Raw genomic sequence first — 23,064 nt, 5'->3', positions numbered from 1 at the left:
TTGCAATCAAAAATTCGTCTTATGGCTATCTTTGATGTTACCCTATATCATGTGAACAGCCAAGTTTTCGTATTACAAGTTAGTTCCAACCCCAACCGCTCACACCAAAAACGAAACAGGCGCTACTTACATCAAACAAGAATCATGTCCAACATTACAAATGCAATCGAAAGACCAGCTTCGTGGGCCTAGCCAGGAGATTTGCTTTTCCATCCCGCATAGGTGCCAGTGGTAGTTCTTTGCCCTTTCCATCCTGGTTGCTCCTACATTGTGTAGGGAGGTTATGGTGAGTATCGTCTTTAGTGCAACAGTGGGGGGGGGGGGGGTGAATGAGGTGTAGTTTGCACATACCTTGGCTCATTGCTTCCAGGCTTTTGTCTCCAAGGCCTTGGTCTTTTTCGCCGTACATTAGGTGTACTTTTCTCTCCAGAAATCTGCGCAGGTAGTCTTCTGGTGTCATCAACTCCACCAGAGGTGTATAGCTGGCAAGTTTCGAGTGTAGGTTTTGCAATCCATCTTTGCTTGCCCAACGAGTTTTTCCTTTCCGTCAGTGGAAATCCTTCCTGAGCTTTCAAAGCACGACCATGGGTGCGGGGTGGGGGGGGCGTCTTACACTTGTACACGTTTCCTTGCTGCAATCATATCCTTGTTCCGTCAGCCAAGGTTCACAAGGAAGCATCGAATGAGGAGGAGTACAAGGCTTACAGGGACAACAAATTGCTTTCGTTCAGCAGAGAAATAGAGATAACTTGCTGGATTCATGATTACATATTCCACCGACATTCCTTCTCGCATGGTGCAAGAGGAGGGCGAAAGGATGCAGTAGCGATTAATCAGTTGCCCTCCAAGACTGTGTCCCGCTACTTCCCGCGACTCATACAAATGTTAATGTCAGTATCTTCCATCGAAAACAGAGAGACAGAGAGAGAGAGAGAGAATGGGGTGTGAGGTGTGGGGTGTGGGGGGAAGGGGGAAGGGGGAAGGAGGAAGGGGGAAGGGGCTTACAAAAAACAATTCGTTTCATCGAAGGGTATACAAGAGGGTTGCTAAAGTGCAAGAGCAGGATATCAAGAGGTTCAAATGATGATACGCCTCCATCATCTTTACCACAGACACTTGCAGAACCGTCGCCCCACTACCACCCATCCAAGATGCAACAAGAAACAGCGACGAGCGTCAGCTTTAATCCAAACCGCAAGAAACGAAACGACTTACACTGTTCCCTTTCCACACCAGCAATGCATCCTCTTTGAAAGAGCAGAACCTCAACTTGTCCAATCCGTTAAACTGCCACCGCCTCCAACCTTGCCGTGTCAGTTGTGGTAAGGCAAAACAACAAGCTCGCCCGATTGCAAGAGGAAACAAGCTACTCACGAACTGCGGAGCAAGGACCAAAACCTTCCTTTGCTCTTCAAGCGGCAGTGAAGACCGAGCGATGTGCATATATGTCCATGCTGACCCTGCGTCTCTGTCTGACTTTGCAAACACGAGGTGAATGGTTGCGGATGAGCATTGCCATGGTACAATAAGCGTTGAAAAGAATGACTGAGAACAAGACAAACAGACCTTTTCCATGTACATGGATAACTACCTGCTCAACTGCAGCATGAGCTTCGCTACTGACCCAGGAATCCATGTATAGGGCAAGACAAACTCTCGTTCCTTTCAAAGAGCAAGTCCAGTAGACAAGATGAGGTCTGGCACCATCGACTGTATACATGACGGTGGCAAAAGGCAGTACAGTCAGTTTTCAACCATATTCCCCTCAGTTGCAGAAGCCTATGTCTCTTACCTTGGTCCAGAACTAATCCACTGCCTTGGGAGATTGCTTCCAGATGTGGTGTGCCCGTCGATGCCATTTTGCATCAGCAGTAATCTTCCAATGCTAGAGTCAAGGTGGCTGTCAGCAAACCAAGCTTAGCATCATCATCGCTCGCGTTGTGGTGGTGTTAGCCAAGGACCGTGCATCGTCAGCATTCTGTACAATTCCAGTCCAACCTCTCCTTTCTCTCACTTGATCTCAACTTGGACCCTCAAAACGTCACACTGCTTCACACACATCATCGAAGCATACTTGATCGTAATCAGTGTATTATGTTATACTGCTCCAGCTTAGAGCTGAGCACGGTTCAATTTCCCCTCAACAAATCCCCTTACCAACCCAAACAAACTCGCCTTCTCCCCCACAACTTCCTCCGCAGCCCTCAACGCACTTACGATATCCCTCGACAATCCAGACTCCAACTCCTGTCTAGCCATGTGTTCCAACTTGCTCGTCTGCTTTTCTTCCGATTTGCCTACCGCCCAGATTGCTGCTTGGCTTGCTGCCAGTCCGAGTGCTTGCTCTAGTGTTGCTGAACAACTTTCCTCCGCCTCGGTTGATAATTTTGCTTTGTTGGTTCGGACGTAATCGGTGAGGTGCGAGCTTAGGTCGAGTAGGGTGCCGAGGGTAGCGATCCGAACAGCGCTGGTGCGAGTGGTGGGTCGGATGATAGCACATCCCGACCTCGTAGATGGCCATGATTCAGGTCCGCGGCACAACACCAGGACGCATTTCGTATGGTTCCAAAGACTGGCCACAAGCACAGAAACGATACTCCGGATCTTAGATGAGGCCGTCTCTTGTGCAATGCGAGATGCTTCGGCAGCAGAAGGATCCAGTCCGAGTAAGCTGGTGAGCTCGTTGGGATGCTGTAAGAGATGGACTAATGGTTGCAGTGTCCATGCGGAGATCTCGGCTAGGTGTTGAACGATCGAGGGGCCGGCAGAAGCCTTGTTTCGTCGTGCCGAGTGTGGCCGGGAAAATTGCTCGTTTTCGATCCTCGTCAGACTGTAGAACAGGCTGGAGATCAGTTCTACCTCTTCCAGCTGTTCCAGACTAACAGGCGCGCTCCAGTTGCCGTTCCCAAATTGGTCATGAGTGGAAGAAAGATGGCCGATAGTGCCGGACACCGAATCAAGTCGCGCCTGAAGCTCGCCAAGGTTCATCGCTCGGTCGATCTGCTTCTGGTACACCCGCACGAAACCGTACACGTCCGTCTCGACAAATCTTGCACTGACGCCTCTCCAGCTTGGATTGTCGCAACCAGCACCAAGATTGTCAATGAGGTTGACTACGATACGCAGCATCATCCTCCAGCATTCATGCGATGGGTTTGGATCGCCGGAAAGCAGCAGAGGTGAAACTTGACTGTTCTCCAGTGGATCGGTCAGCATGTTCGAAGTGAGTGCGTTGACAGAACCTTGCAAAGCGAGCTCTTCGCTCGAAGATGGCTGTGATGCTACGGCTAGCAGCAATGACAATAAGGGCTTCATCAAGACGACCTGGTGTGTACTGTTCGGGTTGACGGGAGCACTGACCCCGTTTGCACCCTCTGGTCGTAACACCGGTGCTCGTCCTATCAGACTGATAGTAGCTTGTAATAGCTGCGTCTCTTGGATGTGCGACAGCCAAACACCGGTCTCGGCGCCAACATCGTGCCTGATTGTCATCTCAAAGATGCTGACGAGAATGTCAAGGTCGTCTTCAAGATATTGCAAATCAGTTTCGTGTCGAGCTGAGGTTTGTAAGATACGCAGAGTAGATTCAACCTTGATGCGGAGAGCTTCGATGGCGTGACGACAGAACAGCTCGATCGATGCGTGCAGAGCCTTGTGGCTTTCGATTGTCTTGTCGTCCGGACGAACCATCGATTCTTGTGCCGTGAGCAGAGCGCGGATGCGTGCGACGCAGACAAGCGCCATCTCGAACACTTCGCGGTGGAACTCGGGCGGAACAGCCCCCTTCAGGCTGTCTTCGACTCGGAAGAAGGGATGCGTGACAAGGCGTCCGCACAGAGTAGCGGCTTGAACGATCTGATCAGTGCTGGAAGCTTCCTTGTTTCGTCGATGACCCCAAGCGAGTTTCATGCACTTGGTCAGCAAAGCCAGCCGTGTAGCGTGGACACCACGCATGAAGTCGCCCTCTCTGCCCTCATCAGCAGCTAGAGTTGCCAGCCGAGTCCATGCAGAGATGATGGCCTTTTCTAGTGCAGTCATCTTGTCCTTGCTGATGGCTTGCGTGACGATGTGACCCATACAGAGCTCGATGCACTGCGTCCATGCTTGCACCACAGAGTTCTGCACGTCGATCAGACTCCATTCCATGTTGATCGTGTAGACGGCCAACAGTCCCTCTTCGAGTAGCGCAACCTCGCCACCCATCTCGCCGTCAAGAACGTGACCCTCCGCCTTGATGCGAAAGGATGAGACACTGAAATGGTAGTCATCTCCGTACCGACGATCGAGATCAAAGTCATCCTTGCGCGCCGGATGGCGCAAGGAATCGATGTAGATTGTTGGCAAGAGCTCGGCAAGTTTGCGTTCCAGCGCGGCTCGCATCGAGGGATCGCAGGGCATCGAAAAGCATTTCTCGATAGCGCCGAGCGTTCGGTCGGACGACACGAGGATGTCGAGCAAGGCTTCAATGCTGGCTTTGCTTGGCGTGCTGCTCTTTGCTTGGTCCTTCAGGATACCGCCGAGCTGGATGTCGTGCTGCAACAGCCTCAAAGAGCGAGCCTGGCACATCTTCCGATAGCAGTAAGACGTCACAGCAGTGTCATTGCTCGAACGCAGTGTATCTTGCGCCTCAGTGAAGCCTTCAGCTAAGGTCGAAGGAACGTCGGATGCTTCGCAGATGACATCCGCCAGGGCTTGGAAGAAGGCTGCGTTGGTACGAATAGTGTCGAAGGCTGCTACATGCTCTGCCGCATGCACCCAAGCCACGTCAAGGAAACGAAGCACTGCCTCGAGCAACTGGGGGCTGTTTTCAGCAGCCGTCTTCCACGAAAGGACCGCTTCAGAAGCAACGTCAAGTGCTGTCTTTGTCAAAGCCTGTCCCGTCTTGTTGCCGCTTGTTTGAGAGGACGGTGCTGGGGTTGCTGAGTCAGTCTGCTTGGCTTTGGAATCAGCTTCAGGTCGATTAAGACGTGTCTCTGTAGTCATTGCCAGGTGACGACCCGTCAACAGGAGGGTTCCAAGGGCAGGCTGAGTATCGACGATAGCTGCAAGCATAGTCCAGACTCGCACCTTAAGAGCCGGATCTTGGTTCGGGTTGCCAACCAGGTCGACTAGCCCGGACAATGTCTCTTCGAGCTCTTCGAGTGTTCCCATGTGACCGATGAGACCGGGCGATGGTTTGCCTGCCGAAGCTAGATCAGCTACCGAGCGCAGGACTGCGGTGATGAGATGCGCCGCCGTCGAGCTGATGAACGTCGATGTGGGGAAGAGCACATACGCAAAAGCGGCGCTGGCTAGCTCGACTCGTTTTGATCTGCGTCCACCACTGAGCGCAGTTCGAGATGCAACGATGGTGTGATCAAAGAAAAGGCGCTCAAAGAGGCCCATGTTGATGCGTGCAGACATAGCCTTCTTAGCTGTCTCTGCCGGGAGCGTAGACAGGTTGCGGAGCGCAGCAATGGTGAGCTCACGCTTGCGAGAAAGGATAAGCGTAGCAAGACGCAACATCGAGGCGATCCAGTCTTCGGCCAAGATGGCGTCCGTCTGTCTTCCTGCTCTGCTCAGTGCGTCGAGCAACTGCTGTCCTGTGCCGATACATGTGATCAAGGGAGCAAGGCAGATAATGCTAGGATGTGTGACCAAGCTCCTCTCGACCGCCTTTACGAGAGCGGCGGCCGGTCCAGCTTCTTCGACCAAGTCGGAGGTCGGTGTAGGTGACAAGCACCAGCTTTGCTCTTCCAAAGCCATTTCGAGTAGATGGGTACATTTGGTACCGATCTCGAGTCGATCTGCCAATCGGACGTACCTCCAGCTCTGGTACTCGGGCCAGACGCATTCAAAGATCCAGCTGAAAATGCGGAGGAGGACGCTGGTCTTGGTCTCGAGAACATCGGTCGACGAGGTGGAGAAGGACCTGCGAAGTTCGGAAAAGAGCGAGATGTGAAAGTCGAGCAAGGAGACCAAGCCGCCATAGGAAGCGCGGCCCATCTCTTGTGTAAGGAGCGCGGAAAGGGTGGATGCATCTGCACTGGCGCCGCCCTTGGAAAGGTATGGAACAGCGCCAGGACTGCCGATCAGGGCGTTGGATGAACGAATCTCCTGCCAAACCGCATCAGGATCGTACGGCAGCAGAACAGTGAGGAGCCTCAGTGTCGAACGGACAAGGCGAATGTTGATGGGAGCGGCGACGAGCGCATGTGAAAGCAGGTTGACGGTAATGGACGAGAGTGTCTTGGCATGTGCAAGCTCCTCCTTCTCCTTCTGTATATGCTCGAGCTCCTCAGGCTCGTAGTCGAGCGAAAGCTCGTCGGCATTAATATCGCGTCCATCGAGATGGGCGAGCAAGGACCATGCGAGGTCTGCGCTTGCCGAGATGATGCTAGCAAAGAGGTCGAGAAGATCGGAAGCAAGCTCCTCCCAAGGCTCATGGGCGTCGGCGGGAGCGAGCTGGGCAAAGCTGACTGTCTGCTTCTGATCGCGGAATGGGTCGGCATCGGTCTGTGCTGCACTGTGGTCAGCATAGGCGGGAGGGAAGGAGGAGAGAATGTCGCGCATAAGCTTCCAAGCGCTGACAGGTCGAGCGGGACTCCAGAGGACGATGACGGGCTCTTTACCGAGCTCAGAGATGGTGGAACCGGTCGTGCCGGCCGAGAGGCGAATCTGAGTGCCGGGGATGCGCATCATGCGTGTGATTCGGTAGGTGACGGAAGTGTAGCCACCGCCTTCCATGGTCTCAAAGGGTGCGTTGGGCGTATTGGCACCCATGGGCAAGACTTGAGCAAAGGTCGGAATGTTGGCAAGATAGTCCAAGACGGCAGCGCAGGCTCGTTCTTGAGCTTCTGGACGAGAAGGACCGTCGAGGAGGGAGGGCCAGGTAGCCTGTGCGTCGACGCGTGCGTGGCCAGAGAGAGCCTTTGTGAGGAGGATGAGAGGACGGAAGCTGACGGGCCATCGTCGCCTGGCGGTGTCCAAGGTGGTGCATCTAGACTCGTATCTGCTGTCTACTTGCCAGAACTGATCGCAGAGAGCGGCAACACCATCGATGGCACTTTGACTGAGCTCGAGGGCAAGACCAGAACCAAAAGTGGCCTCCCAAAGGCTGACGAGTGCATTGAAGTTGGGCAAGAATTCTGGCCTGACAAGTTCGGTTATGCTGAGAAGAAGACCCTTAAAGACAGCGCGATATGCGAGAGCAGAAGGACCAGCTATGGCAAGAGTGCTGGCACCGTTGCTGCTGGTCAGCAAGGGAGATGCCAGCAAGGACATCATGGTTTCGAAGAGACGAAGTTCTGGAGCAAACGCGGCTTGCGCTAACCTCCTCCACAAGGGCGGACCACCATGCTCGGTCTTGATGACATTGGCCAGCTCGGAGACTGATGGTGAGATCTGGCGAGACGAGTCGGGTTCAGAGGCGTCGTAGTGTGCGACAAGGGCATCTTCGAGTCGATGAAGGACGAGAGCCCATGCGAGGAGGATGGGAGCTTGAAGGGGATCTGCTGAAGTGTTGCTGAGAAGGTCAAGCGCCTGCTCAAGACCTGCTGGATGTTTGGAGATGTGGGATTCGGCGCCTTCAACAAGATCCAGGCCATCCATCACTTGTTCTAGTGATAGGAGTTCGACAGCGATGAGAACGAGAAGGTGACTGACGCACTCGACGGTTTCAGAAGCTTCATTGTCGAGGAAGCCGATGTTGGCCTGGCGCCTAGCGACCTCGGTGTCGTGTAGAGCGCGGAGTAGAGCGAGGAGGGAGGCGGGTGAGGGGGATAGCCTGCCATAGAAGAGAAGGAAGACAATCTCGAGGAGGCCAAACTGTTCCCTGAGGATCTGCTTGGCCCACAGGGACGAGTAACGCGGCTGCTGACGTATTGACTCGGGAAGCGATAGATTGACAAGGGTGCAAAAGTGGCTGATGGATGCGAGGGCGAAAGGTTGGTCGGCAAAGAGGTCGAGAATGTCGTTTGCGAGGTGGAAGTAGACGTGCTGCTGATCCTCTGTGATGCGAATAAGGGAAGAGATGGTACGAAGAAGATAGATGCGCTCCTCGAAATAGAAGATGTTAAAGTCATCGAGCAAGTCTGCGTTGGAGGGTTGGGTGATGGAGCTCTGTGGGCCCTTTTGGAAGGGTGATGAGACATCTTTGAGTCTTGTTGGCCTGCTTTTGACGGGCGTTGGGGGAGTTAGTTGTAAATGAGATTGAACGACATCATCTAGGCCTTGCAAATGGCGATGTTCTGAAGAGAGAAAGGTTTGTAGAAGAGTGAAAGCGCTTTGTTGAGAGACTTGATACTGGTCTACAATGGCTTTGCAGAGATCGCGGGTCTGCTGGTCAAGTATGTGCGCCGATCCATCGTTGAGCTTAATACTATGGGGAAAGGAAGCATTGGACGTTTCGCCAAAAGTCGGGCTGGAGCAGATGGGGAAAGGCTGAAGGCATGAGCTGAGATCATCTTTACGATCTGCTAGGAGGGACCTGATCTGTGATGCATCGCGTTGATGACGAGCGAGCTCGAGGTGCTCAAAGATATCCTGGTACGAGACGAATTGTAGGGATGACAAAGATGGGGCCTTTTCCGCAGAGGTGGAAGCGAGAGCGAGAGTGGATGGGCCAGCCTGGGCGGAAGAAGTGGTGGTATCTTGGACCATGATCGAAGCGTAGAAACGACGATGGTCTCGTCCGCAAAGCTTGAGTTCGAGAGTAGAGAGCCTAGAGCATGAGCATGAGCTTCGATGGTGCTGGCTTGCGACGTTCACCTCCGAAAGGTGGCAAGCCGAGCGGAAGCGATGAGGGTATACAGATGCGAAGGTATGGGAGACAGAGTCGTACCTGTGGGAATGCGTTGTGTGTTGGTGTTGTGCGCCAAGAACAAGTGTCAATGCTCGAGTCGAGGTGAAAGAGAGTCGAGGTGAAAGAGAGTCAAGGTGAAAGAGAGGAGAGAGAGAGTCGAGATGAGAGTCGAGGTGAGAGAGATTTTGCGACTCCGTGCGTTCCAACCTTGGTGATCGGCTCCACTCTCGCCAAAAACAAAAAAAAAAAACAAAAAAAGAAAAGAGCAAGATCGGGAGTACGATTTGCGAGTCAGCTACCCGATTCGGAGAAATTCAGCCTCCGCCTCGAAGATATGGGGATGCTGAAGATAAACGATCCAGCAGGACACGAAAAGTGACATAAGGGGGTATCAAAGTTTTTGCGTTTTTAAAAACGCAGGTTTTTGAAAAGCGCGTTTTTGGAGGGAATTTGAACCCCCCCAAGGAAAAGCGGGTTTCCAAAAACGCGATGAAATCATACGGCCGATAAAATACGTAACCTAAAAGTAAGCATAGGAAGCATGAATCATACGGCCGAAAGGGGGTGTAACCTAACAGTAATCATATGAAACATAAATTATACGGCCGATAAGAGACGTAACCTAACAGTGAGCATATGATACTTGTCCTGCTCTCGTCGCTATCACCCATTGCTTGCTTATATCTTGCTTTCCTCTTCACACAATGTAATGTTTCATATGGTGGTGAGAAGAGTTGTATTGAACAGCAGAAGAGAGAGTGCCTGTCAGATCGTGTAGTGGACTGGCATAACAACTCTGCAGAGATGTCACGAGAATCATCAGTGGAGGAGGTCATGTTGAATGAGTGCAAGGAAGAGGGAGTGAGCAAAAGTGCGACGAGAGTGAGGAAAGGAGAGAAGATGTGGAGTGATAAAAAAACCGCGTTTTCACAAACGCGCCTCCTGAGCTGCGTTTTTGAAAACGCGGTTTTTTTTTTTTCCCCCTTTGCGGAGCTTACGTAAGCTTTTGCGTTTTTTTTGAAAAACGCGCTCTTGAAAAAACCCGGGTTTTTAAAAACGCAAAAACTTTGATACCCCCATAAGTCGATGTGACGAGAGATCGGGAAGATCGGGAAGATCGGGAAGATCGGGTGAAACCAATCCGATGACGAATCGGGCGGAGCCGATCTAATCGGCGATCGGATACTACTGAGTCCCGCTCGTTGTCATACTTTGTCATTGAGGGTTAACTGTGCTTAGACCATCGTCGACCACCGAGTGTCGACAGCTGTATTCTTCCATACCTTTATCAGGGGAGGTGACGAATTCAAGCTGCAGTGTGGAGTTGAGTTGGATAACTCAAGTTGCGTTCACTGTCCACTTTTCAGTTTGGGGCTCAGCACGGGCTCAGTCCATTTGCCATATTTCCCTTCTTACAACTCTTATCGTGCGAATGGATCCATGCGCTTTTTTTTTTTTTTTTTCCAATGGTGAGCGGAGGGGGAAGACGTGACCAACACTCACTCAAGTTTAGGAAATTTAACATTTCTTCATCTTTTTTTTTTCCCCGCTCTGAATTTCTCGGCCTCCTTTTTCCAACAATTTTCACGCGTTGTCACGGACGATAAAAGGGCGATAACTCAGCCGCCGCTTTGATTGATCGTTTATCAAATAATCCACACTGCTCTTGTGCCTCCTTTTAGCTGTAGATAATCGGCATCTAAACCGCTTGATTGCCAGAGTCAACGGCAAAACAGGAGCAGATCTCAACACACACGTTCGCTTACCTTCTTGTGCGCGCAGACCCCTTCCTTTTCTCTCTCTTACCACCACATCCACCGCCATCAGCATTTCAACTAGTCTCCACCATCACGCATCAAGATAACGCATACAACTGTCCCGCATACAACTGTCCCGCATACAACTGTCCCCTTCCTCTTCCCCGGACTCTTGCTCGTCGTTGCCACTCTCCGCCTCCACCTAGATACTTAGATACCAAACCACGCCCCCTTCGACTCGTTCATATCAACGTTGGATTCCTGGCTAGAATCGAGTCACCTTTCTTTAGTATAGCTTCTCTTTACTGCACCTCGAGGTTAGTCTGGGCTCTCCTTCGAGTGCCTCTGCTCGCATATCTCTCTCGTAGCGATGACACGCGCCCTCAACGCCGGGCACAAGCGCCTGTTTGCTCTGATCGCCCTTGTCCCTTTCTGGCTCAGCTTTGCTACCCTTGCAAGCGTCTCCACCACCAATGCTTCTCTCGTAGCCAACATCTCTCCTCGTCCTTCCGACCCTTCCCGCAAGTCGCTCTCTTGGGGTCCTGAACACAAACACAAGGTCTTTGCCGATATTGAGTCGGCCAACGAGGCTCCTCCCCTTCGTCGAGGCCTCGACTTTGCCAGCCGCAAGCATGCATACGCTGCTGCCATCCACTACGTCAATGCCGAAGCTGGCCCCAAGAACCCTTATTCCGTGGCCACTCGCCTTGCAAAGCACCTTCTCGGATACAAGCAGGCTCTTGCTCCCAACGGTCACGACTTTTACGTTCGACCCGATTCATACACTGATCCTTCCAGCGGCATCTCGCACTACTTCATCCGCCAGCTCGTCAATGGCCTCGAAGTTGCCGACGCTGATCTCAACATCAATATCTCACCCGAGGGCAAGATCCTCTCCTTTGGCTCTTCCCTCTTCCCTGGACACGCTCCTCCACCTTTCACCAACCAAGGTGTACCTTCCACTGAAGCAGCCTCCGAGGACGAAATCTCTCAGCGATGCGATCAGCTTCGATCCCAGCTCCAGTCTCGTCTCTTCCCTCAGCCTCAGTCTGACGCCTCGCCTGAGTACACCGAGACTCCTGGTGCCGACTGGTCCGATAGCAACGAGGCCTTCGTTCGAGGTGGCGTACACCAGTATGTCTTTGACAGTCTCGCCAAGCCTCCTGCTGCCAGACACGCTTCTCAACGAGCCAAGGTTGACCCTCAGAGCGTGCTGCCCCTTCAGGAGGAGCTGCACGAGCTCTGCAGCGTCCCTAGCGATGATCCCCTCCTCCAGGGTGCAGATCTCTCCTCTCGCCTTGCTGGCTCTCTCTCCCACCTTCGTGCCAAGCGCGATCTCAACGGGCCCGAGTCCATCGTTGATCCTCGTCTCGCCCTGATCTACTTCTTACGACAGGCCACCCCTGACGAGCGTCTCGCCGCTCGTCTCTCGGACCCACGCGCTGCCGAAAGCGAGGCTGCTCAGATCGTCACCACTTTTGAGCACAAGCTTCAGCCTCACGCTGGCAAGACTGATTCGGGTGCCCAGGCCTCTCACACTCAGATCGAGTACCTTCACAACGTCCCTACTGCCAAGGGTCCCGTCCCTGCTCAGCTTGCCTACGTCCAGACTGAAGCCGAAGGCCTCAACTTGGTCTGGAAGTTCCAGGTGTCTCTCGAGGACAATGCTTACGAAGCCTACGCCGATGCTCACCGACCCGGTAGCATCAGCACTGTCCTTGACTGGGTGCACAGCATGCCCAAGCCTCGATCCAAGTCGAACAAGGTCCCTTCTCTCGGTCGACCCGACTTTGGCAGCCACCAGGTGCCCGAGCTCGGCCGCCCTGACTTTTCCGGCTACACTTCCTCCAAGCCTGTCCAGGCTGAAACTCCTCCCGCTCCTATGGCTCACGATCCCGTGTACCGTGTCTTCAAGTGGGGTCTCAATGATCCCACCGAGGGTAAGCGCTCCAACGAAAAGGGTGAGCGCTACCAGCAAGCTTCTCCCGCTGGTTGGCACACGGTCCCCGGCAAGCACTCGCCCTTCTCGCCGCTCGAGGCTGACGATGCTCGTACTGTGGTAGCAGACAACACTGTCTACTCGGACACTCGAGGCAACAACGTCTTTGCTCAGGCTGATCCCTCTGGCAACGGCGAATGGAAGTCGGAATCCATCAAGCGACCCAAGGGCCGTCCTAGCCCTGACAAGTCGACCGACATGATGTTCAACTACCCTTACAAGTGGCGCAAGTCAGAGAAGAAGCACTCAAAGCTCTCTCCTGCCGACTATGTTGCTGCTGCCACCGTCCAGCTCTTTGTGACCATCAACGAGTACCACGACCTTCTCTATGCCTATGGCTTTGACGAAGTCTCGGGTAACTTCCAGGAGCACAACTTCGGCCGCGGCGGCGAGGGCAACGACGGTGTCATCGCCTTTGCTCAGGATGGTGCTGGTACGGACAATGCCGATTTCATGACTCCTCCCGATGGTCAACGCGGTAGGATGCGCATGTATGTTTGGGATCAGTCGACCCCCTTCCGTGATGGAGATTTCGAAGCTGGTATCGTGATTCACGAGTACAGCCACGGTCTCTCGACTCGTCTGACGGGTGGTCCTGCCAACAGTGGCTGTCTTGGCTGGGGTGAGTCAGGCGGCATGGGTGAGGGCTGGGGTGATGTGCTCGCCTCGATCATCCGTCGCACCGGTGCTGCTCCTCACGACTGGCCAATGGGCTCCTGGGCATCGAACCGCACCAAGGGCATTCGAAACTACCCGTACTCGACCAACAAGACGATCAACCCCGAGACCTACTCCTACCTCGATCACGCAGGTTACTGGGGAGTGCACGCCATCGGTGAGGTGTGGGCGACCATGCTCAACGAAGTCGAGGAAGCGCTTGTTGTCGAGCACGGCTTCACCACGAACCTCTTCCCTCCTGCCACCAACGCTACAGCTGAGGAGCAGTCCGCTTTCTTCCTTACCGATGACGAGCTGACTTCTCTCGGCAAGCACCGTGTCAGCAAGCGTCGTGTGCCTCGGCACGGCAACTCGCTTTTGGTGCAACTCATCCTGGATGGCATGAAGTTGCAGCCTTGCCGACCCAGCTTCTTTGACGCTCGTGATGCGATCGTTCAGGCTGACAAGCACCTCACTGGTGGTCAGAACAAGTGCCTATTGTGGAAGGCGTTCGCCAAGCGTGGATTGGGTTCGGATGCTAGCGTGATTGGCCGCACGCCTTGGGGCGGAGGAAAGCGCTCAGACGGTTACGCCGTGCCTAGCGAGTGCAAGTCTGCTTAGACTATGATCGCATCCAATTCGCACCACCTCCCGTTTCATCTCTTCTATCTTGTTCGTCGTTGTCGTTCCTACCTCGTACCTCCTGCCTCGCGTTCCTCTCAGTCCTTCTGTTTTTTTTTTTTTTTTCCCATCAATCACGTTGACATGATGTCTCGTAACTTTCCTCTCGTTCCCCAGTCTTCCGCCGCATAGTCCTTAAGCTCCCATATATCCTGCCCTCTTGTTCTGTTTGTGTTTTCTATCTCGCATCCTCAATGTCGCATCCTCAATGTTGCAATCTCAAGCTTAATGATCGAAACACGTTGCGCCAGTCTGTGTTTCCTTCCCCCTTTGGTTGCAAATTGAATTTTGTTCCTGAACCTGACGCTGATGCTGGTGGCTGATGCTGGTGGCTGGTGCTGGTGCTCCTCCGCTTGAAACCACGCGGGCACTTCGGCCAGGCTAACTGCCGCCACTATAGGGACAATATCCTTCTGCAGTTGCCCATGTGACAGACAGACAAGTGAGGTTTCCGTAGCAACGTCCACGCGCACTCGGCCTCGGCAAGCTCTCACTGTATCGGCCGGTAACGAGGGCCGCCGGTTGATGAGCTCATGCTTATTAATCGCACAGACGCGTCACGTGGATATTTTTATCTTTCAAATTGCGCAGTCCGAAAACCGAGCTCGTCGTTGACAATGTCGTTGCTTCCGAACCACCACCACCTCCACCTCTCCGACGTACTCGCTTACCAGTTCCTCGTTGGTCGTAAGTAAGTAACCGAAACCTCTCGACAGACAGAAAGCAGATGCCCGTGCCTTCTGGTTGCAGAAGACAGTGGTCCTATCGTGACCTGCGCGACCATCATCTAACCCACTTCCATCTCATCCACCAGTCCTTCTCGCCACTTCTCCCTTGTCCTCGTCATCCGCGCTTGAGCTCCAACACATCTTTCTGCTCGCCAGCGCTTCTGTCTAATCACCATTACCACGCCAATCCTGCTGCTCGACCGTCTCCATCTCCGATCGACTTCATACAGCCACTTCTTATGCGCAGTAACCTTTACGCTTTCCGTCGCCGCACAACCTACGGCTGCTTCTGCCTCTCTTCGTCATGGACGCCGCCACTTGGCAAGCGGGTTCCTACCCGTCCCCGTCTTATCAGCCTGCAGCCGCTCAGGCAATGACCTACGGCAACGGTCTTTCTCCGGTCTATCCACAATACGCAGCCGCCCCTACCACTAACGACTATGCTTTTGCAAACCCAACGTCCGCAGTCGCTCCATCAGGAGACGCCATCCCTCTCATCCCAGACGTGGTCGCAAATCCTTGGAACACCTCGCTGCTTTGGTCCGGTGGCATCATGGATAACAGAGATCCGCGCTCTACCTTCTGGCCTCTGACCAGCTGGCACAACTCGAGCGTCCCTTCCAATGTCGACACTTCGCCTATCGAATACTACTACCAGTCCACCACTGCTGGCGACTTTGTCAACTTTTACTTCATTGGTCACGGTCTTTCTGTGCTAGATTATCGAGGGCCCAGACGAGGCAGGTACAACGTCTCCATTGACGATGCCACCTCGTTCATCATCGATGCATATTCCGACACCGATGAACTTGCCAAAGCTTCTGGCTCTCAGCTACCTCCCGTCATCTGGACTTCCGAAACACTCTACGAGGGCACACATTCGGTCGTCATGACCAATCTCAACAACCTCACTGAGATGGATTTCTGGGGCGTTGTCATTAACCCGAACAACTACAGAGCGGGCAAGTCTTTCATGCCCTCTGCCTCCAATGTCAAGACCATCATCATCGCCTCCTCCGTCACCGCAACCATCATGTTCCTCATCTTCATCCTCGTTGGATCGCTTATCTACTACTGCAAGCTCGTCCGACCAAGAAGGCGTCTTCAAGCGCAGATGAATGCCGACCGCAAGGAAGCTTTGCTCCCCAACTCTTCCTCGTCGCAGAATACTTTCCGCGCTTCACGTCAAACAGCGATGGGCTCGTCATCGCGCTTGCGCCTCGACACAACCTTCCTCTCTAGTCAAGGCGATCTCGGCAGAGTGCCAAGCAGGGTTACTGCCGCCACAAACGAATCGCAGTACTGGGTTCGACCTCAGTCAGAGATGGCACAGGTCAGCATCACCAGACAACCCACCACCAGAACCCCAGCTCTATTCCAGGAGATCCGTCTCGGCTCGCCACAGCCTTCCACCTTGCCGAGTCCAACAGAGTCTAGTCCGACGGATCAAGTTCTTGCTTCATCCACCTTTTACTCCACCACATACGCAGAGCCGGCCTCGCCACTGTCTCCGAATAATCCTGACTACGCTATAGCACACACTCACACTCACACTCACAACATGTCCTTCCGGCAAGGCGCGCCTGCTTCCCAGGATCGCACTCCTCTTCGTCAACCTGTGTCCCATCAGCAATCCAACTCGTTGAATATGGTGTACCAACCGACCAAAACCGTTCCATCGGTGCCGGCAGGAGAGAGGGCGACTCACTTACACCATTCGCGAATCAGCTCTTTGCCCAACGCAAACCCTTTTCAAGATCCGATCGCTCCTTCTTCCACCACTACACTTGTAAGAGCTGGATCTCGTCGACCGCTGCCAACACCGCCTACTGCAACAACGCCTATCAGTCCCATGACAACTATCTCCCCTTTCTCCACCCCCACCTCCACCGCTACCGCCACAACAGCAGCAGCAACAACATCATCGTCGCCCACCAATTACACGCGCTCAAATAACAGTAGAGCACCAAGCAACCAATTGCAGGTTTCATCGTCTGCACGTCGAGCCTATCGAACCGAACAAGACGCTTGCTCACTTCACATGTCAGAAGATGGCATGTTTGATGATCATACTGGCGAAACTCTTCTTCCACCACCATATGCGCCTAGGGATATGGGCAGACATTTTGTATAATTTTTTGAGTGGTCGTGAATGAATTAATGCAATGGGTTAAGGCCTGTCTGGCTGAATTGGTTGCACCTTCGTCGCTGTCATGTGAGTGGAATTGCTGATGATTCGCACTGCTATACGATGTCTCATCTGCTGCTGTGGGTTGCTGCACAACCGGACCGATCGGTCGAAACTATCACTTGCACTTGACCTCGGCTTCTAACTCTGCTCTTAGTCCTTCGACTAACGATGAGCGACAAGTTGAAATGTCAATTCGGACAACGCTTTCACTCAGAATGCACATTGCTCAAGCCATTCCACAGGCACCAGGCGTGGTTCTCGAAATGCTCTCGACTATTCTCTGCAGTGAAGTGGAGCGAACAGGTCAGACAGCTCTGCAGGCATCTTACTGCCCTCAGTTTTCGTTTCCTACGCTTGTTGACAGTGCTCAAGCTACCGCCCCAGATGAACATCGGAACGTCATTGCACAGAACAACAATGCACGTTCGAGCTGTTCAGCGACTCACGAAACAGTCTGAAGAGTGCATTGATGCTTGGGATATCCCTTCGGCCATCTTGAAGGTTCGCGACGTGCAACCGTCATGGATTTTGCAGACTACTCTCCAGGTGCTCTCGGTCAAATTCGACGCTCTTATCCAGCCATGTCCACACAATTCTGCTGGCATCTTGCAGGCCTCGAATTGGTTTTGTACGCATGGTGACGGTGCCCTTGCTCCCCACCCTAGCTTGTCCTCGAACGGCGCTCCGGGCATGTCGATGCCCCACACTGCAATGCCGATTCGTATGAGCTGATCTGCGCTCGGCAACGAGACTGTATTGTAAGTATGTCGATGCTCATGAAGCCAATCCAACCATATGCTGCTGAAGAATACGATCCAGCAAGGTATCGATGAGAACTCGGGCCAATACGGCTAGGCATAGGATGTGGCTGTTGAAAGTATCATAGAATACGGGTGTCGACACTCACCGGTCGACAACAGTCCAAGCACGGTGTTCAAGCTATTGAACAAAAACACTATACTATATTGACCTGAGAAAAGAATGTGGTGAGAGCCTCGAGCTCTCCCCTTGATATACAGCTCGCACGTAAACTGTCCCACAATTTTAGATGTCACCACACATCACTCCAATGCTCAATAGCCATATGTCGTATTGCCACACTGTCTGATATTGTCTGAAAGCTCTGCTTCTTCTCTCCAAGACTGTGTAATTGATATTGACATTGCATGCAAAAATTGTGCATCAAAAAAGAACTGAGAATTTTTTTTATTGTGGGACAGTTTATGGAGCATGCCACCAAATAGCAACACTGCTCCATTCCTGACCTTGTGGGCTGTCGACTACAATGAAACTTGCAATGTAACTTGGTGGGCGCCTTCATATACATCGAAAGTAGTGATCGGCTCTGCCTGATCTCCGATCAGATCGGCCCCGCGTCATCCTTTGGCATCGCACTGGATCACAATCTCCAGCACCCCCTCTCGATCCAGTATGCCCCATCGATCCTTGGTGACAATACCCTTCCAGTCGGTAATGTGGATACAAATGTGAGTGCACATGAAGCCTGACCTGATGCCTGAGGTGAGCCACCACTTGTGACTGTGCACTTTGAGTTTGTTGATGTTCATGCAATGCAAGGTGTGCATTTCGATCCCTTCGATCTGTTGAGCTTGCAGCATCACGGCCGTGACAATGAGCATTGTCTTGGTTGGAGGAGTATTGCAATGGTGGCATGGCCAGTGAAAGTGTGGCCTTGGCCGTAATAGCGCCTCTCAAAAGCATGTTGGATAGGCAGAGAAGCCAATTGTCATTTGTGAACCTTTGAGCAGGTCACAATCCACCTCTTTGGCATATGCTTTGAGCAAGTTGGACACCAGCGAGAAGTATTGGCGTGCAGGGGCCAACTTGGCCGTGGATCGCAAGCGGTTATTACTTGTCTGTCTCAGGGGTGGTAGCATCACATCGGAAACAGGTGCTTGAATGATTCGGAAGAAGTCACCACTGGACAGTTGGCTTTTGAGGCGTAGCAAGACATGATGGATCAGTTTGGTGTCTCCCGACTCGATCACCTTGATGAGGCAGATTATAATGGTGCGGTGGGTGCGACGGTCGAGCCAATACATCCTGGTGCTGTGTAGCTCGGTGTGTGTAGAGTCGATCATCAACTTGAGCACCTTGTCAATACTTTGCAGATTTCTTGACTCCACAACACCACCATGGAATTGGGGAGCGACTTGAGGATGCATGCTAACTTGACAGAGGGGCAGGAGATGAATGTGCATCTTGGTCGACGTGTAGAGGGGCATCTTCCTCTTCAGAGCCATTTTGAAGGAAGCATGAGCAAAGTCGCTGATGGACTTGGTAGTGTTGTACATAGCAAGACCAACACCTCTGCCATCAAGAAACCTGAACGTGTCCCACTGCTGTGGTGCAGAGCCATCGTTAGGAGTGAATGTCATCCTCGAGTTGCCAGCCTTGTCAACCGCAGGGTTCTGGTAGCAGTACTGATCACCAAAAGTGTGATGACCAAAAATTAACAATTGGCTTGGTCCAACCTTGAACAGGATGAGGCAGACCCTTGTGAATGATAGGTGCACGGAAGACAGTACTGCCAAGAATGTGTCAAATGGTACCATTGGGAGAGACCCATATCTTCTGAAGACCGAACTCCTTAATGTGACCCTCATCAGGGGTGATGGTGGCACACTTGATGCCAACCTTGCACTTCTTGATAGCCTCAGCAGCCTCAATGGTCACCTTGTCACCCATGGCATCACGATGCTCCATACTGCAATCATAGTACTTGAGATCAATGTCGAGGAAGGGAAGGGTGAGATCTTGATGGAACTTGTACCAGATGATACGGGCCATCTTGTCACTGTCGAGTTTGGCAACAGGGTTGGCAACCTTGATCTTGAGTTGCGTCTTGGGCGCTTCGCCATGGATCTCCTCGATCCTTTGCTTGTACGAGTTGATGGTCTCGCGTCCAGCATCCTTGAACTTGAGTTGCGCCTTGGGCGCTTCGCCGTGGTGTTGCGGTGCCGACTCTTGGTGGGTACGGCTCTTCATCTCAGTGATGGTACTGCTGCGAGCAACTCGGGAGGAGAGGTTGACTCTGCGGTCAGGCAGCTCTTGATCTTCATTGTTGACGGCACAGGTCAGCATCAGGGCGGTATCAGGGGCGGTATTGGGGGTGAGGCTGAGCATTTGCATGGTAGAACCCATTCCCCCCTCGATGCAACCGTGTAGCCAAACGTCACACCTGATTTGTGCTGTCGTTGCCATGCACATGACAAGCCAACATCTGATCTGGATCATCACATGTTCCTTGCCAACGATCTTGAGTGCATCGATGGCTTTACTGTCCTGCTGTCCATCGTGATCATCTAGGAGCTTGACGAAGAGTTCCATAGTTGGGTATGAAACTCAGCTGACAGTAATGATGGTGAGGTTCTGCCCGTGAATCAGCTTGAGGCATTCTGCATGCTTGATGAACCCTTTGGCCTCATCATTGGCAATCTTGCCTTCTACGCCAGCCGATTTGCAGATTGCTCCAATGAGCTGCTTGAGAATAGCATTGGAGGCATCCTTGGCAGCGATATACTGCTTCCCATCCTTCTTGAGTGGGGGAGCATCATTGACATTGTCCCCAGTAATCACGGCCAAGTGAACACGGTGCTGGAGCATCTTGCAGGTCTCCTTGTCAATAGTGATGGCATCACCAGTGATCATCTGAACTGAGGTATTGAGCAGCTGAGCCTTGGTGATGATTGTTGCAATGTCAGAGCAGGGAGGGTCAAACACAGGAACAAGATCAAGGAGCTTCCACTGACCATCAGTGTTCATAGAAATGCTGAGCAAACCAAAACCTCGCAAAGTAAAGCTGTCAGTGACCTTTTGGTACTGGGTGGCAGTCTTGGCATCAGGGGTGCAGGGCTTGAGAATAGTGTTGGTGGCACTCTTGGTGGCGATGTACTGTTTGCCGTTCTTCTCGACCTCGGTGGTAATGCGCTTGGAAACGGAGTCAAAGGGGGTGAACTTGTGGTCTCTGTCGACAGCCTTGGTCTCTTGCTCCGAGCATGATGACTTGAAGAGATGTTCTAGGAAGGATTGGGTGAATCGGTCCAATGCACTCTTGAGGTGGTCTGGCGAGATATAGAATTGAGCAATGCCTTGAAGCTCCTCAAGGTCGCTGAGATGGCCGACATGGATGTCCATGGTAACCCTGGACATGTCTGTCTTGGGGTCCTGAATTACAAGTGCCTTGAGGTTGGTGGCAAGGTGTGCGAGACAGTAGTGCATGTCATCCTGAGCAGAGATCTCGAGATCCTTTGTGGGGGCCGCGAAATGTGCTGCAGCTTTGGAGGCGTTAAGGGTATCGTGGATCTGATAGCCAGGGACGCCAGTGGTGGGGGAAGTGGCAATGAGGGAAGAGCGCCGAGCAGCGGAGAGGTTGAAGGGAGTGATGGCAGTGGTGATGCCGAGACGCTCACGACGAGCGTAGGTGTCCATGTCCTTGGCATCGACAAAGGTCTTGATGGCTCCTCCGATGGTCGCTTGGAGACAGGGCTCGCAGGGCTTGTCCATGGTGGCGACGTCAGTGTAGAGATGGGGATCCATCTCGCCGTCACCATACATCTCATGAGTGCTGCAAAGTGCTTTGCTTGTCATGGACTTGCTTGTATCGTATGTATCTTCGATGCAATTGTAGTCGCTGGCATTGGGTTTGTCGCCATCCATCGTGAGTGCTTCCGAAATGTCATTGGGTGTGCCTTCCAGTGGCTTGGGAAGAGGTTGCTTGTCATCGATCTTGATGTTGAAGCTTGCATCCACACTAGTGGGATGGGAGACAGGTGATGATGAGGTGTGGAGTCCACAATGAGCAGCCGCAGCATTGACAAAGCTCAGACCAGTGATGGTGAGACCATTGTCAGGGGTCTCGCGCCTGAAACCCAGGTCGGTCTGTCGAGATACTTGGTGACTATCAAACTGTGTGACAGCTATTGTCTCGGTATCGGTCTCGATGAGCTACATTGCTTGGCAACTATCAAGTTGTGCAATGACAGTGGGTGGCATTCATTGTATATACTGTTGTAGGTTTCGGCTGACCTCTGTGGACACTCCATTCAGGGGTAGCTCAGCATGATCAATATCAATATATAGGTTATGATGACACCAAGGTCTGGTGTGAGTGTTGATGATGATGAGGTTGATGGTGTTGGTGATAAGGTTGGTGGCATCAACACAAGTGTCCAGTGTGTTGACTTGATGCTTGAAGTGATCCCCAGACCACAGTGGACTACTGCCTTCAGTTCTATCTATATCCAGACTGCTGGTTTGCTATGAACCACCTTCGGATGTCAGGTAGTGGTGATACAACACACACACTACAATGAGGAGCAACCTTGATAGATTGCTACTATGCTGACTGAAACTGATATATACTTATGCTGAAGTGATAACTAGTTATGATGTGTGTAGAGTGGATGAGGATCCACTCAACCTTTGATGATGAGAAAGCATGGTTATATACCTCTTCACAGTGTCGCCAGTGACGCTGCTCCTGCTCTCTCTCTCCAGAGAGTACCTTCTTCATCGAGTACTGTACAGGGGCTCCTCTAGCCCTGCTCCTCCTCCTTGCTATCCTGCTTGCTTGGCACCCCTGTGCCTCCTGAGTGGTGTTGACTCCTTCGACACTGCTCCTCCTCCTCAGGACCTGCTTGCTGGTTCCCTATACACTGCTCCTTCTCCTTTGACCAGTGACAGTTCTTTTGACTCTTGTCTCTCGAGCCCCTGAGTGGTAACCATCTGCATGCTCCTTGACCTTGGTCCTCTTCATGGCTGTGCCTGGCCCTCCTCGCATATGGGCCTGGTCCTCTTTTGCATGTGAGTCTGTAGGAGTCCATGGTCTCCATGGATACTGCACTACAACCATGCTCACCACTGGTATTGACTAGATCTCCGATACCTGTGCTCCTTCCATATGAACTAGTGACCCTCCTGCTTCTTGAGCATTCAGGCCCATGACAACCATCACCTGCTGCAGCAGGCACGATATTTCCCCCCTCGGACGATGCTACGTCAGAGGCTTCGTCCGTCTTTGAGTCCTGCATGACATTTCCCCCTTCGGACAATGCCATGTCCAACTCCTCTTCCAGATCGGAAGCTTCATCCATTGTTGAGTCCTGTATGACATTTCCCCCTTTGGATGATGTCGTGTTGAATCCTGTTCCAGAGCACCAGCTTCCACTTCAAACCACCTTGGATCCTCAATCATGAAGTGGAGGATGCAGGTTGCATCCTTCTCATTGCTGATGAACGAGGTCACA

At 52.6% G+C, this 23,064-nt stretch overlaps 5 protein-coding genes across 5 annotated transcripts; 3 read left to right on the top strand and 2 right to left on the bottom strand.

Moving 5' to 3' along the window:
- Positions 1–2,112: 2,112 nt before the first annotated feature.
- Positions 2,113–8,640, bottom strand: UHO2_06400 (uncharacterized protein; the record flags this gene model as incomplete). The annotated part of the gene is made up of 1 exon (XM_041556408.1): positions 2,113–8,640. One exon carries the CDS (start codon positions 8,638–8,640, stop codon positions 2,113–2,115), a length of 6,528 nt encoding a protein of 2,175 aa, XP_041412342.1.
- Positions 8,641–10,909: 2,269 nt separating this feature from the next.
- UHO2_06399 (uncharacterized protein) lies at positions 10,910–13,816 on the top strand (the record flags this gene model as incomplete). The annotated part of the gene is made up of 1 exon (XM_041556407.1): positions 10,910–13,816. The coding sequence occupies one exon, from the start codon at positions 10,910–10,912 to the stop codon at positions 13,814–13,816; it is 2,907 nt and encodes a 968-aa protein (XP_041412341.1).
- Positions 13,817–14,908: 1,092 nt separating this feature from the next.
- On the top strand, positions 14,909–16,738 carry UHO2_06398 (uncharacterized protein; the record flags this gene model as incomplete). Its single annotated transcript, XM_041556406.1, has 1 exon — positions 14,909–16,738. One exon carries the CDS (start codon positions 14,909–14,911, stop codon positions 16,736–16,738), a length of 1,830 nt encoding a protein of 609 aa, XP_041412340.1.
- Positions 16,739–17,010: 272 nt separating this feature from the next.
- UHO2_06397 (uncharacterized protein) lies at positions 17,011–17,527 on the top strand (the record flags this gene model as incomplete). The annotated part of the gene is made up of 2 exons (XM_041556405.1): positions 17,011–17,098; positions 17,160–17,527. 2 exons carry the CDS (start codon positions 17,011–17,013, stop codon positions 17,525–17,527), a joined length of 456 nt encoding a protein of 151 aa, XP_041412339.1.
- A 2,634-nt stretch (positions 17,528–20,161) lies between these two features.
- On the bottom strand, positions 20,162–21,475 carry UHO2_06396 (uncharacterized protein; the record flags this gene model as incomplete). The annotated part of the gene is made up of 1 exon (XM_041556404.1): positions 20,162–21,475. The coding sequence occupies one exon, from the start codon at positions 21,473–21,475 to the stop codon at positions 20,162–20,164; it is 1,314 nt and encodes a 437-aa protein (XP_041412338.1).
- Between the last annotated feature and the right edge of the window lie 1,589 nt (positions 21,476–23,064).

The sequence above is a fragment of the Ustilago hordei genome (assembly GCF_900519145.1).
Source record: "Ustilago hordei strain Uho2 genome assembly, contig: UHO2_contig_18, whole genome shotgun sequence".
Taxonomy (NCBI): domain Eukaryota; kingdom Fungi; phylum Basidiomycota; class Ustilaginomycetes; order Ustilaginales; family Ustilaginaceae; genus Ustilago; species Ustilago hordei.
Note: the sequence above shows the minus strand (reverse complement) of the source record. Positions and strands in the feature narration are given on the sequence as shown.